The 14,736-nt window shown below is 42.4% G+C and overlaps 1 protein-coding gene and 1 long non-coding RNA gene across 3 annotated transcripts in view; one reads left to right on the top strand and one right to left on the bottom strand.

Annotated features, from left to right (window-relative positions):
• Positions 1–1,323: 1,323 nt before the first annotated feature.
• Positions 1,324–14,736, bottom strand: part of LOC125323790 — a 143,643-nt gene continuing 130,230 nt past the window's right edge. Inside the window, exon 4 of the long non-coding RNA XR_007202648.1 lies at positions 1,324–3,347. This is a non-coding gene — a long non-coding RNA (uncharacterized LOC125323790). The remainder of the gene's footprint in view (positions 3,348–14,736) is intronic.
• EPAS1 (endothelial PAS domain protein 1) overlaps positions 11,097–14,736 on the top strand; it is a 41,639-nt gene continuing 37,999 nt past the window's right edge. For both annotated transcript variants that reach the window (XM_048299060.1, XM_048299059.1), the window contains exon 1: positions 11,097–11,170. In XM_048299060.1, coding sequence (XP_048155017.1) covers positions 11,112–11,170 — 59 coding nt within the window. In that variant the 5' untranslated portion in view covers positions 11,097–11,111. The remainder of the gene's footprint in view (positions 11,171–14,736) is intronic.

Here is a 14,736-nt window from a genome sequence, read left to right as displayed (position 1 = left end):
TGCTTCACAGGACAACTGTTCTCACTAGGGGAGCACACACCTTTCTGAGGAGGGCTGGCAGTGGTCTTGAATGTGCAAGGGATAGCATGGGGCTCACTGAGCAGATAGCCATGGGAGCTTGCCATGGGTGAGGATACAGCAAGCTGGTGAGCAGAAGCATGGGAAAAAATACTTGAGCATACAGAAAATAGATCCTGATATAAGGTTTCTTCTAGTTTTAGTTTTTCGGGTTGTGGGGTTGGTTTGGTGGTTTTTTGAGGACTGAGTTGTATCTACAACTGTATACAGTTGCAGTCATGTATGCTTCTATGAAGGTACGGCTTAATAGAAGGTGCATTTTTATCTTTTTTAAAAAGTTTTTAGCAGTATCTTTTCCTCTTCCTTATGATACCCCTGTGGGAATGAGAAGTGTATCTTTCCTGACAAAGCTACTGTGTGTGCTGAACCCTTTTGTTCTTAAAAAGTGTTATTGATGGAGTTAAACAGAATTAATCTTTGTCCTCCTGACAGTTCTTAAAGCCTGGTTAATTAAGATGATCAGTGCTTGCATAACTAGAACTTAACAAAGTCCAGATATTCCTGTATTTCAGGCACACCTGCACCTTTTCCTCTCTGTGAAGCAAGACACTTAGGGTGAAAAGTTCTTGACTCCTCTCTTTATCTAATTCTAGCTCTGCACTTGGAAATGTTTCCCATATTCTTGAAGTCTTTCTACACTCATGGGATTCTTTTTTGGTTGTGTGCTTTCCCTTTCCTCTCTCTAAATCTGCTGATGGCACTCCCAAATCTTTATCCCATTTTCTGAATTGTGTTATCTACTTCCTCCAGAGATGGTTTGATAAAAATCTGGTTTCCAGTTCTCTCCATGTTTCAGGCTTCTGTGTGGAAGAGAACATCATTTAATGAACCTCTGTTTGTGGTCTTTCTTGCTTTTTAATATGGTATTAATTTCAAATGCTGCTCAATATGTTATTTATTTTTCTCTACTGAAATAGATTTGTATTGAGGCATTTGGAAATACTGTATCACAGACTAGCTAGAGATTCATTGTTCATGGCCTCTGGAATTATGTGAAACTTTCATTGTTTTCTATAATAGCCTTATAGAAAGAGTTACTTTTTTTTCCTTGCAGAGCCTTGTTTTGTTTAAACATTTCCCAAAACTGTTGTTTCTACCAACTTTCTCTTCTAAATCTTTATCTTTCTTTCTTGGTAGCCAAGTAACAGAGCTGATGTGGATATCTAGATGTTCCTTCCCATGCTGAACAGTCACTGCTTCTTAATATCTGATCTGGTGTAAGGAGTGTGACATGTCCCAGGAGACTCTGAGAGCAAAGTATTTCCTCTTTATTGGCATTAACACAACACAAGAAAACATAAAATAGAACTTATTTTGAAGAGCTGTATTCCAATCTCCCATTGGCGCAAGTCAGGATAACTCTATTTAAGTTAATGTGATAAGGTAAGAATTGATCCCAGGGACAGGTGTGGTGTGATTCCCCAGAGAAACACCTGGGGGGGGGGGGAGGGGGGAAGAAGACCTTGCCCTTGTACTATCTCAGGCTAATCCTTCATCCTGAACTCTGCTGGTTCCCCCCTGTGTCCTCTTCCTTTGTACCACAAGTACCGTTGTTTGGCTAGAGTTTCAGATGTTTTTTGCTGTCCCTCATCTTCTTGGGTTCCCTGTTTGTGTGTGGGGATGAGTGTCAGTACTGGATCCCTGCTCCAAGCGGGAGTCGGATGGGTCAGACATGGGACATTGCATGTCAAGGATGTTTTTCCCAGTCGTTTTGTTGCTGTTTTGTTTTTAATGCTAAAATGAGGAAGTGAGGAGTTTAATATTTCAAGAAGATAATTTAAATAGCTGCAGCTCCCAAAAAACATGGGAAAGACATGTTTTTAGACTGGTTTTGCAAAGCTGTTTCAGTCAACTCCGCATCAGAGGGTATGCTCTATGGCATTCCATCCTTCCCATGTAAACACTAGGGAGGGAGAGGTCACAGAAACAGGCTTTGCAGCTGCAGCCTGTAGCCACTCTTTAGTTTTTACTGTCCAGAGCAATCTGTCTGTGGCAGTGTTTGTGCCCGGCACAGCGAGTGCTGACGGTGCGTGATGGTGAGTACGAGTGAGCGCAGAGACTCTGGGAGCACCTGAGCAGTGACTTGCTGTGGCTGCTACCTGTGGAAGGCAGAAGGGGAAATAGCATTCACCAGATGCAAACACTGTTTTTTCTGGGAACTGGGGTGGGGAGTGTTTGTGTGTGGCTTTTTTTTCTCCCTAAACCCCACAGCTTATCTTGATTGTTTCTCTGTCTCTCCTTTCCCCTCTGGCCAAACTCGACTTTGTAATTCTTTGCTCTTTCCTGCTTGGCCTGATGTTTTCTCATGTTAAATGTTGGGTTTGAATTTGCACCTAGTTTCTGCACAAAACATAGCAGTGATGCAAGATTCCTTGGTTAGGAGGTTTTTCAGAGTGTGAAACAGAGACTGAAAGTGAAGCGGTATTGGGTTGGTACACCTATGGGCCCAAAATAACTTCAGACCTTTAAAAATAGGCAGTAAGAAATAAATTATAATGGAGGAACAAGAAAATCTGTACAAATATTTTGACAGTGAAGGTGACTGACCAGTAGAGCAACTTTCGAAATGTTGCAGTGGGTTGGCTTTGGTTCCCCATCCTTGAAAGTTGCTTAAGTTGGTCAGATTGTTGTTTTAAAGAAATGCTCCGATTCAAATTGTATTAATTCAAGTGAATCCTGCAACCTCTGATCTACAGGTTAGACAAGTTGTTGGCATTCTTCATTTCTGGGCTGATGAGGCTTGACGCTGTCATTCATCCTTCTCCCAGAGCTGTTAGCAAGCTAGAGCTTCAGGGAAACAAATCTTCATTCAGGTTTTTAATAAAACATGCTGTAACAATCACAATGAACAAAATCCCTGTGTGTGCAGAGGCACAGACCTCCGCCCTACTTCACTATGATTTGGAGCTTAATTGAAAATATACAGATAGAGGAGAGCCTCTTTCTTTTTACATGGTGGATTGATTTTGTCCACTGTGTTGTTAGAAAGGTTTTGTCAGGCTTTTGTTGTTTAAAACTAAACTACCTGTTCTCAGCTGTGGTAAACATTTATTGGTAGATAATTAAACTTTTATCAGTCATGAAAATCACCTGTTTGATTCTTTACAGTCTGAGATACTGGTTTCCTCTTAAGTGGAGAAACTGTGGTTGAAATGTTCATCCACATCGGTTTGTTTTGGTAATGGCTGTTGTCTTACAGTCCTTGAAGGTTTTTCCCAATGTTTTCAAGTTTTCTTCAAAATAACCAGAAATTGATAGAAGTCCATTATCTGTATGAGGAAATGATAATAAGAACAAGGGAGAAAAGTTTATATAGGTAATTGTTATACACAATCATGACTAAAATGGCTTTAATTTTTTTAAAAATGTGTAATAAAGTCAATAGTATGTACATGAAGTGTACTTCTCCAAGGCTTGTTATTTTATAAATGTACCATTGACTAAAAACTATGTTAAATCAGGTTAAGTCACATTTGTACAATTTAGATTGACTCTGTTAGATGTACTATGCCTTGCTCTTTAATTATGACTCTTGTTTTCCATGGGCCTTATTCTTGAATGTGTTTCACAGTAGCATAAAGCTGTTGCAGTAAAAGAGTTAAATATTTATTCATGTTCTGTATTCTGTATGAAAGGACTTTTTTTTGTCCTGTCTATGAAGGGGTAAATATATTTTTATAACTGCTCTTGGCCCCAGCAGCCTGTTCTGTACAAATGTAGCTAACTGCAGATGCACACAGTTCAAAAGAATACATTAGCACAAGAAGCCATGTTCCCTTTTGGATTCAGCTTGTATCAACATGTGTACGTGGTGCTCTCTCTGCGCCTGTCTCAGCCCTCCCCTGCACCTCTGGTGGTGGTGGTACAGCTGTTTCTCAGCCTACCTCAGCTTTGGCCTCTGTAACATCCCAGTTGTGTTTTCTAATAACAAAACCATGATTTTTTGGCAGTGAGTACAGCTTTTTTTCTTTTTTTCCTTCATTTTTTTCTTTTTATTTTGCTTTTTCTGAGAAAGCAGTTGGGTTTTGGGAAATTGTGCAGTTCAGTTAATTAAGTTACATAATTTAGGGAAAGGATGAGAAGAATAAAAATTTTATTTTCCAAGAGCCACTGTAAGGAGGCACAAGGTATGTTTACAAAGTAGTGTTGGTAGTTACTGGGATGAGAACACCCTCACCCCTGCCTTGGGAGAGGCCATCTGTTTTGTGTAACTCTTGTGGCCACTTCTGTGTGTACTGATCCAGTTGCATGCATTTCAGTGTGTGTATGTTGGATATTCTCATCAGAAATTTGGTTATATATGGTTAGAATCGAAACAGTGAATATTGAGGTACCACACCCTGACAGATGCACAGTTCTGATAGATCTCCAAGACCTGCCTGGTTGTAAGATGTTGTTAGGTAAGCTGACAATTGTAGATGGTATCAAATGAAACAAAAAAGTCTTGTTTCTTTTCTGGAAGAATTGAGTTCTTCCTATCTGTGCCTTTCATAAACAGAGTTTATCACAGCTGACTCCTGCCTCCTGCCCTCTTGGGGTGATGGGACCATGGTGGAGATGAGAATCAGGCCCAATATATGCATATGTGCCTTGTTTGCTTAAACTTAAGGAGAACAAAACCTCCAGCAGGAATAATGCCAAAATACAGATATGTTAATTCATAGTTCTGAAGTAAAACCCAGAAAATATTAAAAAAAAAAAGTGGCCATGTGAATTTATCTTTGCATATGTACAGAATTTCTTCCTGGCTTTGCTGCTTCCCATTTTCCTAACTATTTTTTTCCTTTTCCCAGAGTAACCATTTTTTATTGTAGCTACATAGCAGTTTAAGGAGTTAGTACAGTAGGAGTAGGGCAGCAATAAAGCAAGAAACACCAAAAGAGGAGGACTGCATCCAGTTAGTTACAACACAGACTGCCTTTATATCAGTTCCCTTTGAAAGTTAGTGTTCAGCAAGTAATTATTCAGGGTGATGTGTCAGTGGAGCTAGCGGCCCTTTCCCGACAGAGAACCAAGCCTTAATTTTTAAAATATTTGAAATACTGCAGTTGAGTGTTGAGGGGCCACAATTGTTTCCTCCTCAAGTACTGGAGTTTCCATGTCCCTCCGGCTTCTGCCACAGCCGTGGGTGTGGGGAGGCAGGTCTGCAGTGAGAAGGCTCCTCAGGACTTTGCCAGGAGCTGAAGGTGTGTGTTTTGGGGTTACTGGCTGGCCCCAGGTTACATCACACCAGGCTCTGATTTTAGCTGTAAATTTAGAGGAATTGCCGAACTTGGCTGAAGTGGCTACTGCTTTTCTGGCCAGGTAGCTGAAGTAGTCTGACCCTTCAGTTTCAATCCTTTTACTTTGTAGTAAGCGAAGAACAAAATTTACCCCAGCTCAAGCTACTAAATTTCCATTTTTATTGACTTAAACTAGTGGCAGATTTTGAATATTAATGAGAACTCAAAATCACAGCATGCAAAGTTATCACTGTTCCAGTTTACCTGATGACTTAGGAGGAGACAGACAACTGAAGAGCTACTGTGTAAAATAACAGCCCTCTGAAAAGAAAGCAGGGGCTAAGAATGAGCTGTGTCCTGGGATGTTTGTACAGACAAAACCCACACCCCAGAGGGCAAAAAATGTAGCCTGGCCCTCAGAATCTGCACTTGATCATTGTTGCAGGAAGTGGAGGAAGCTGTGTTACAAGGAATGATCAAAATTTAGAGCATCTGTATTGTTATTTTCAGGAATTATTATTCCCTGCTTGCCAAAGAAATGGCTGTTAAATCTGTCTTTCTGGATATCCATCATCTTACCATGGAGGGCCAAGAGATAGAGAAGGAGAAATCATTAATTTCCATCGTTACCAAGTGCAGGCTAAAATGATGAAGGTCCAAAAAGTAAAGAAGCGTCGGCATTATTTAATACAGATTTTATTGCAAGATCTGTTTTCTTAACTTTATTATTAAAAGATTTGACACTTTGGGAGGACAAAGCACGACTTATTAACAGACAATGTTGCAAAGTAATTTGAATGAGTATTTTGAATGTTCTCTAAAGGAGACAAAACATTTTCATTTAGGCTTGTGCTCCCACTGCAGTCTTTAGAGCGTCCGGCACAGAGACCTCATGCTTGAAACAAGGCGAGACAAAGTGGCTGAATTTCTGTTGTCAGTGCTTTGCTGCCTTTCTGTACAGAGCTAATGAGTAAGGATGCTGTAAAGAGCACCATCCGAGAGCAGCCCAAAGCCTTAGGAGAAGGAGCTATTTTTGTGTTCCCAAGGCTAGGGGCTTCACCTGCTCGATCTTTGCTCTGCTGGAAACCTTGCTGACTGTGATGGAGACAAGCCTCTGTGAGAGCATGGCCTCCAAAGACTGGCTTCCAGTTTACAACTGCTTGCTGATTTCAGAGACACATTTAATTATGGATTATTTATTGCTTCTTTTCTGTCTGGCTGCTGTTTTATCTGAAATATTTTATTAGTTCTAGCTGAAGTTGGTAGGAAAAAAATCACAGCTAAAATGCATTGTGGTGGACTGTGTAGCAATTTTTTAAATTGTGATTATATATTTACTTTTCAATCCCTATAAATGCTCACTATCACGTATTTACTAGCCAATACACTTTAAAATTTCAATTTTTTTACTCTGAAAACTAGGATGTCTGTTTGAGTCAGCTTACATGGAGAGCCTAGAGATGCACAAGAGAAGAAAGTGCAGAGAGGTTTTGGTGGATGGCCTCTTAACATGGCTCTTTTTGGTGAAGATTTCTATGTCTTTATGGCTTGCTGATTTCTCTTCAGGGGTTGGAGAACCTACAACATATTGAAGGGTGGGCTGTTTATTTTCCCTGTGTTGTTTTTATGTACTGAAATATTGTAGTGAAAATAGCTGGGTGGGGTGTAATGAATGTTTTCAAAGACCTTCCTTTGAAAGAGGCCTTTTTCCAGCCCTTGGTGGTCACCACCCATTTTCCTGTGCTGTGCACGACTCTCTCATTGTTCCTACCCACAAAGGCCCCTTGTGTGAACCTGTCAGCAAATGTGCCAGCAGGACGAGATTAAATGTCCTGAGATACTGATCCAAGCCTGCTGAAGCACCAGGGTTTGGCCCCACAAATGTTGGTGGGTATTGCCCAAGGCCCAACACAGGGTTAGATCGTAAAACTTGGGATTTGTCAACAATGCTCTGCGCGTCTCTCTGAACCATTTACGGTTGAGTGGGCTTGGGGCTGAAGCGTCGGTACGCATATCACTGATAGCGAAGTCATGCGGTGGCAGTGCTTAGGCGTGAAATAAAGCTTAACTGAAAAATTGTCCCTGTTTACCTGCAGCTGCACCATCTTGATAAATAATGGTGGTTGGGGTTTGGTATGGGCTGGGGCTGTGGTCAGTGCCCTATCAAAAAATGAGGCTGGTTTTGAATTTAACTTGGGGGCCCACCTCCCCACCTCCCCCCCCAGCCTGCGAATTGCACTTCATTCACCTTTAGCTTTAACCCGCTGGTGAAGAGATAAAGCACATCCTTTGGTATGTGTTTTTTAGAGTAGGTAAATAGTTGGGTTATCTGAAAACAGATCTTAGCAATACCTGCTGAGCCTTTGAGCAACAATGTGTATGGACCTCTAGATTAGCTGTCAAAATTGACTGATTACTACAAGTAATGCCCCAAGATAAGGATCTGTAATCTCTCAAACACAAATCATTGATAGACATCTGGGGTTGTGCATTGTCATAACCAACCTTATCCCCACACTGCAGTGCAATTCCAGGAGAGAAAAGCAGAGTGGTACATTTATTACCAGCAAAAAAAAACTTGGCTGATTTAAAAGCAAGTTCAGTTTTGGCCCATGTTGAAACAGTAATTTCTGTTGTGTTGTTTAGAGTGTTTGGTGCTGGGCCTCTTTCAGTCTTGGAGGTTATCTCTGAAGCTTGCCTTGGCTGGTGTCCGAGTTGATTGCCACAGGGAAGGAATCCATGATCTTGATGGAGCAGAGCAATGCAAAACCAGTCTGGGGAGGGAAGACCTGGGCTGCCATGATTGGCTAGTCCACTGAGATTTGGCTATATGCTGTCTTCCTTGTTTCTCTCCAAATGTCTGTAATATTTGAGAAGATAAAGGTCTTGTTTCACTGACCTGTTCTCGATGTGGGCTGCAGCAGCTTTAAAAGGTGACCCAGAGCTGTTTTGACCCTCTCTGTGACCAGCACTGGTGCTTTCTGAGCATGCAGTGACTTGGAGTAAGACACTGCACTTCCTGAAAACTAAGCCACAGTGAAGTCATCTAGCCCTGGCAATGAGTTGGAAAGGCAAAAAGGCAGTGCCACTATCTGCTCTAACAGCTGATCAGCAGCCTGGTATCTTCTCTGCACGCTGTGGGCCTCAGGTGGTTGCATGGGGCTGTGCCTTGCCCCGGACACAAAGCATTTGGCACATCATCTGAGGTACCAGGCTTGTGCTGGTGTGGCAGCTGCGGGACAGGCTGGCACTCACAGCATCGTAAAATAATCCAGGAAGAGATTAATGGCTGCCGAAATCCTAATACTTATCTTTCTGTTCAAGGTACTCATAAAACTAGAAAAAAAAATGGAAGAACATAAATCCTGTAGACATTGTTTTGCTTTCTGTGATTAAATTTATCAGACTCTGTTGACATATTGTGAACCTAAATGCTTAAAAAAATGTCAGTGTTCCTGCAGCCTCAGTGAGGCTTGCAACATTGAACTTCCAAAGTGCTACATAATTGCTGTGGTAACTTCAGTATTTACTGCGATACCTTAAATTGCACTTGCAAAGTGTTTTTCTTTCAGTAGCTGCATTAAGCACAGTTAGTGGTATAAAAAAAGATGCCAGTGCTATAAACATTGCAAAACTGTATAGGTATAATGCTTTTTGTCTTAGCACCACCTTTGTTTGTTTGTTTGTTCGTTTTCAGAAATTAGTGCCAAGAATGTTCATGAAAATAAATAAAATACAAATCCAGTACAGTTTAATTATTATGCATAAAGGTACCATCAGAGCTTCAGACACTGAAGAAGTTATAGTCTTATGTGTGGCTTTAAAGTATATACAAATTTATCCCCTGTAAAGAAAACCTATTCCTGGCTATGTTACTGTCAGCTGTGAGGGTCTTGGAGTGATATGGACTTAGTGAATCATAAATATGCTCAAAGACACCAAAAGTTTGGTATTCATTTAGGCTTCATCTCTTGATACTGTAATTGTAGTTGCCAAATCCTCTATTGTTGTGCCAAGCATCCTAATGAGAATGGAAATGAGTTCTTCACTCTTAATGTAGTCTCCTCCCTCCTGTGTCCCTGAGACACTCAGATTTCTCATTTTCCTATCATCTTGCCTTTGGTTTTAAACTTAGGTGAAGGAATTGCATCGATATTGCTATGGCAGTAGGTGCCGAGCTTTGCTGAACTAACAGGGATTTGTTATTTAATGAGTATGTACAGAAACACAAGAAATTCCTCAAACAAGCCAAGGAGCTGGTGGTGAGTTACTCTTAAGTCAGGGCAGCTTTAAAGGAAGGGTGGAAGATACTTCATTTCCTTATTTTTGTAATAGCCCTTTCTGTTAGTAGCCTTTCTTGCTTGTTACCTTCGAACTCTCATTTCCTTTATTAACGAATTCCCCATTTTGGCATCCTTTGTTTTGTCTGTGTACTGGGTACTGTATCCCAGTGGGCAGTAATGCTGCTTTAGCACTTCAGCACTCCATGAGCACTCCACATACTTCAAACTGGTTTTGGATTTTTTCCTCCTGCTGAAAATAACTCTGTGTCCTTCCCTTTCCATTTGCTCTTGCTGGTGTGCTGAACCTGGGCATCCGGTGTCTTCTCAGGCTTTAGAAATAGTTCTTTTCACTGGAAAGAGGTATAAGGAGGGATCTGCGTGGCACTGTGTTTGGGTTTCCTTCACAGCTTTCATAGTTTGGCCTGAGTTCCTGGGGAGTGAGTAAATTGCTGTTTCTAGCACTTTTTATTTACTGATGGTCACTTTTATTACTTTAACGGAGGGAGCTTTCAAAAGCACAGCATGCCATCCAGAATAAACTGCTTGTCAGGTAGAATGGTTACAAATACTTCTTAAAGGAATTTTAAGGCTAAGTAAGCATGACTGCTGGCTGCTTGGTGTCTGCAAGCTCATCTCTGGGGCAGTCAAGTGGTGTGGTTCTGAGATAGCTATAGAGTGCCTCACAGTCAGCAAAACTCCTTTTTTATTATTCTGGTTCAAACCAACTAGGGATTTGCCAAGCAGAAAGTAATGCAAAATATAAACTCAACAAAAAATGGATTTGCTAGTTTGAAATAAATATTTTTTTAATCTAAGGTATTACTGCCTATTAAAATACTTTTATTGAGTTTTTACAGGTTTTAATATGAATTTTCTTTAATGCTAAGCATCTGATCTTTCATTTATCTGTACTGTAAAGTATTTTCTTATCTTTGCATCCACAGAATGCATTTTTCTTGTTCTGCAAGTTAGCATTTGACACTTTAACTCTAAACCACTCGAAATGAGCATTTGCTACAGAAATTTCATGTGACAACTTAATTAACTGTGGATTCTTGACCTTTAAAGTGCTGAAGCTAGAAACATTTAATAACCAGCCATTGGATATAAAGTAATATGCTTGTTGTTTTACTAGCTTGCATACATGGCAGTTTGAAGCAAAGTCCAAGGGTCACCAAAATCATGAAGTAAACTCAAGCGAGTCTGTCTGAACTGCATAATTCAAAGTGCTGTCTGGATGTGTCACACAGAGTGTAGGTATGAGAGAAGGCTACCGGGTTACTTAGGAGATATTTTTCTGCAAGGTGTGCATTTCAGTTTCTCTGAAAGCTTCAGTGATCTGGAGCCTGCACAGTGGGAGTGTAATTCAGTGCAGTTGTTGCACTGCTGAATCTTAAACAAGCGTGTGTGTGTGTGTATGTACACAACCTGAGTATCGACCCACGTGGACTTGTGAAGAGCAGCGAAACCCCGAACAGAAGATTGCTGTCCTGGCAAGTCCCTCCATCAGCTTAAGAGGAGACCACCAATGTCCTTGCCAGGAGGGAGGACCCCTGAAGCTGACTGCCTGGCACCCTCATCAGCTGAGTGCGTACCCAGGGCTTTGCAGGGGTTGGAACAGCCTGCAGGAAGGAGCAGGCAGATGTATTGGGTGGAGGTGGTGGGCAGGGATCACCGGTGGGGATGAAGTGCTGGTGGGATTGAAACTGCAGAGAGCAAATACAGTCAGGCAGTGGAAACAGGACCGAAACCTCAGGTCAGTCCGTGGCTGCTGAACTGAGGAGGGTTGTGTGGGTGCCTAACCAAACTCCGGATCAGTGACGCCGTGTGCCTAAGCTCCTTGCAGGGATGATCTGTGTGCCCCATTGTTTGTAGGGCTGATCCTTCCTGTCTCTGGGTCGCAGTTACCTTCTGAGGATGCTGCAGGAGGGCAGTGCCAGCACTGCAGCCCCTGGCTGAGGCTGGCTGCCTCAGCTATTTTCCTGACAGCTGGAGCCCAGAGCTGTCACAGCAGTGGGCGCTGGGAAGGCAATTCCTAAGCTGACACAGTAGTTTTGCAGGATTGTTTAAAACAGATGGGTTATGTGGAGCTTCATGTTTTGCCAATAAATTGCCATCCTTGAAGTTTCCAGTCCTGCAGTAAGAGAGGCTTCAGAAAGTCAGATTATGATCTTCACCCCGGGTGTGCAAGACCTTTGTCTGGAGGCATTCCTGCTGATTTCGGTGAAGCTGTGTTGCAAGGGCCTGCTGGACATGAGCAAAGGGATAGGAATCTGGCTCCTGGGATCCATGCAGGGCATTCCTATGTCACCTGGGATGTTTTCACCCAGTGGGATGAAGTGCTCTGTTCCTGGGCATGGTTGTACCCTTGGGACTAATTTGGTGTTTGGACTCTGGGAAGAAGCATGCAGAACTGCTTATAAAAATTTGGAAGCTTTGCCTGGGAGTGTAAGTAGTTGCCAGTTGTTTGTGATCTTTTCTCACGTGCACTGGCCTATAAATTCTATTTTCAGAGTGCAAACTAAACCCACCAGGAGGGAGTAGGAAATCATGTAAACAGCTGTCCTGAGGGTACAGTGCCACACTTGTGTTCTGTGTCACAGAACTGCCTCTGCCTCCGGAACTCTTCTGTTCCCAATGGCGTGCACACCCATAAGCAGTGCAGCACCAGTGCATCAGATCCAGCAGCCCTGGGAGAGTCCTTACTGGGAAGTGGCACTTCCCTGTTCCTTCTCCTCAAGTCTCCTGACCACCTTTTATGTAGCCAAGTCCTGAATGGAGTCACCAGACCCATTCCTCAGCTTGGCTTCCCCATTTCCAAAAGAAATTTGACCTTCTTCATTCCTTTCTGGGTTTACTGGGACCAGTTATGCTGTGATTGCAGTGTGAGGGTGCATGTACGGCTCAGTGGAGTTTTATCCTGCCGGATCCTGGGACTCCTGAAGAAGCGAGTGTCCGGGAGCTCCCAGGAGGCTTGCCCTGCAGTACCCCATGGCTTTGGATCAGCATACAGGTGGCTTCATTCATGGTGGCTTTCTCTGCTCTTCCCTCTGTGCTTTTAGAAATCTGTCGGAGTGAGCGAGGTTTCTGCTTGCGTTGCTGTCTCCAAGCAGTGACGCACGTGTGTGCTCTTTTCTGCCACATAAGTGGGTGGTTTATGTGCTAGGAGGGAATGATTCATAAATTAGCTAGAGCCCAGGCCTTTTCTCTATTGCCTGGGTGATGTGTGAAGAGGGTTCAGTGACAGCCTTTCTTTCCTCCTGGCCTTCAGTCGGGTAGGTCGCTCAGCAGTCACACTGCCACTCTCCAGCTATGGGTGGTCCAGTCTCACCCAGGGTGAAATCCTAATCCCCTGTATCACATGGGGGTAACTGCAGAGAGAATTACTAATGGCCTGCAGTCTGCAAACAAAAATCATGCAAATACTGCTTTTTGCAGAATTCTGTCACTCAACTGCACTTTTGGGAGTCTTTTGCAACCAGGACAAGTAAGCACGGAATGACCATCTTTTACATGGACATCCCTGGGAGGCACAGCAAGCAAGCATAGATGGACGTCTTGAGTGGGGAAATGGCACAGGGGCATTTTGAGTCTTGGTGGACTCATGCTGGGCTGGCTACAATAGCAACATGACTCAAGGGTGTGCTGTGTGAGGGGAGATGGGGAGGAAAATTGAGGTGCAGGAAGCCACAAGGGGAGAAATGCTTAAAAAGCAAGTAGTTTGTTTATTTTAAATGATAGTGAATGAGCAAAAAAGTCTTTTGAAAGCAACAGGCAGGCTGATTCCTCCTCTTGTTTTTTCATGTGAGGAAGCTCTTGTGTGGTATGTAATGAACGGAGATGTCTCTCTGCAGAGGACCTTAGCAGGACAAGCAGAAGCAGTGTTGAGGGAAAGCATCTGTCACAGAGAGAGAAAATCTTTCTCTGCTCATAGTGTTAATTGTTAGAAACCTTGAGCAACCCATGGTTATTGAAACCAGCTTGTCCCATTAGCCACACTTCAAAATTATATTTACAGAGGTTAGAAAACTAAATATTTTTCTTTGTGGCTGGAGTGGTGTCATGAGAGACCCTGTCTTATACAACCTGTTTTTGCTGTATAAATTGCGACCTGGCTTTGGCCTTGGTTCCCAAAGTTTCATATTTAAATGAGGAAGGATTGGATCTTGTTTTGCCCAAGTTGGTTCTAAAGTGAAAATTGTGGCCTCTAGATTTAGAACAGAGCTCAAACATTTATGGTTGAAGTTATATTTTTCAAGCAACAATTGGAAATGCTCACAAATACTGCTACATAGTTTTTGTTCTGTTTGGTTTTGTTTTGCTTCTACTCATTTATTTTCTTGGTATAATTAGAAACTGAGAAGATTTGTTCCTGGTCCATCATCTGTATAGGCACAGGGTAGGCACATTTTTCTTTAGAGAACAAGACATGTTTCTGAAAGTACCATCAGTGTAAGTATTTTACATGACTCTCCTGTACCTAGCACCTGCCCCAGGAGAACATGGGGCATTTTCTGTAGTATCTTCTCCGATAGTTGTAAGAAGGGACTTTTTTTTCCACATGGATGTAGTATGACTCTTACTTGGCCAGGAGAAAAGTAATGTTAGTGTAACCTTGTGAATATCTGATCCTTTAGATTCAAACTTAGGTGGGTTGGTGCTCGCTTCAGCGAGACCCCTTGAAGTAATTATTGAAGTTGGATCCTGCCATTATATACTGAAATGTGTGCAGGTCTCCTCCAGCACATGCTTCCTGTAACACAGACGATGTTATAAAACATTCACCTTGGGCAAAATAATTGTGAAAGAAGTTTGCTGAGGGCTGATCACAGATCTTGAGAAGATACTGTAAGGATTTGAGCCCCTTGCCCTGTTAGCACACCCACTAGTGAGCACCTGTCTGATCCCACGTATGTGCCCAACTTCATGTGTTTTGCAGGACAAGGGCTCTACTGATGTGTTGTGAGCCCCCTCCTGCTCTGAGTGATGATATTGAGTGTCCAGCCTTGTCGAGCCCCAGCAAACACCTCGCTGTGACTTTACTCTTGGCATTTAATGTGCATCATGGCTACTTTTCCTTCTTATTAATTTATGAAGCCTCCTGTGGTTTCAATGCAAGAAGCTTTTGCAGACTGCCTAGGTCTTCCAGAAAC

This window comes from Corvus hawaiiensis, chromosome 3 (genome assembly GCF_020740725.1).
Source record: "Corvus hawaiiensis isolate bCorHaw1 chromosome 3, bCorHaw1.pri.cur, whole genome shotgun sequence".
NCBI classification, from domain to species: Eukaryota; Metazoa; Chordata; class Aves; order Passeriformes; family Corvidae; genus Corvus; species Corvus hawaiiensis.
This window is presented reverse-complemented; position numbering and strand designations above follow the sequence as displayed.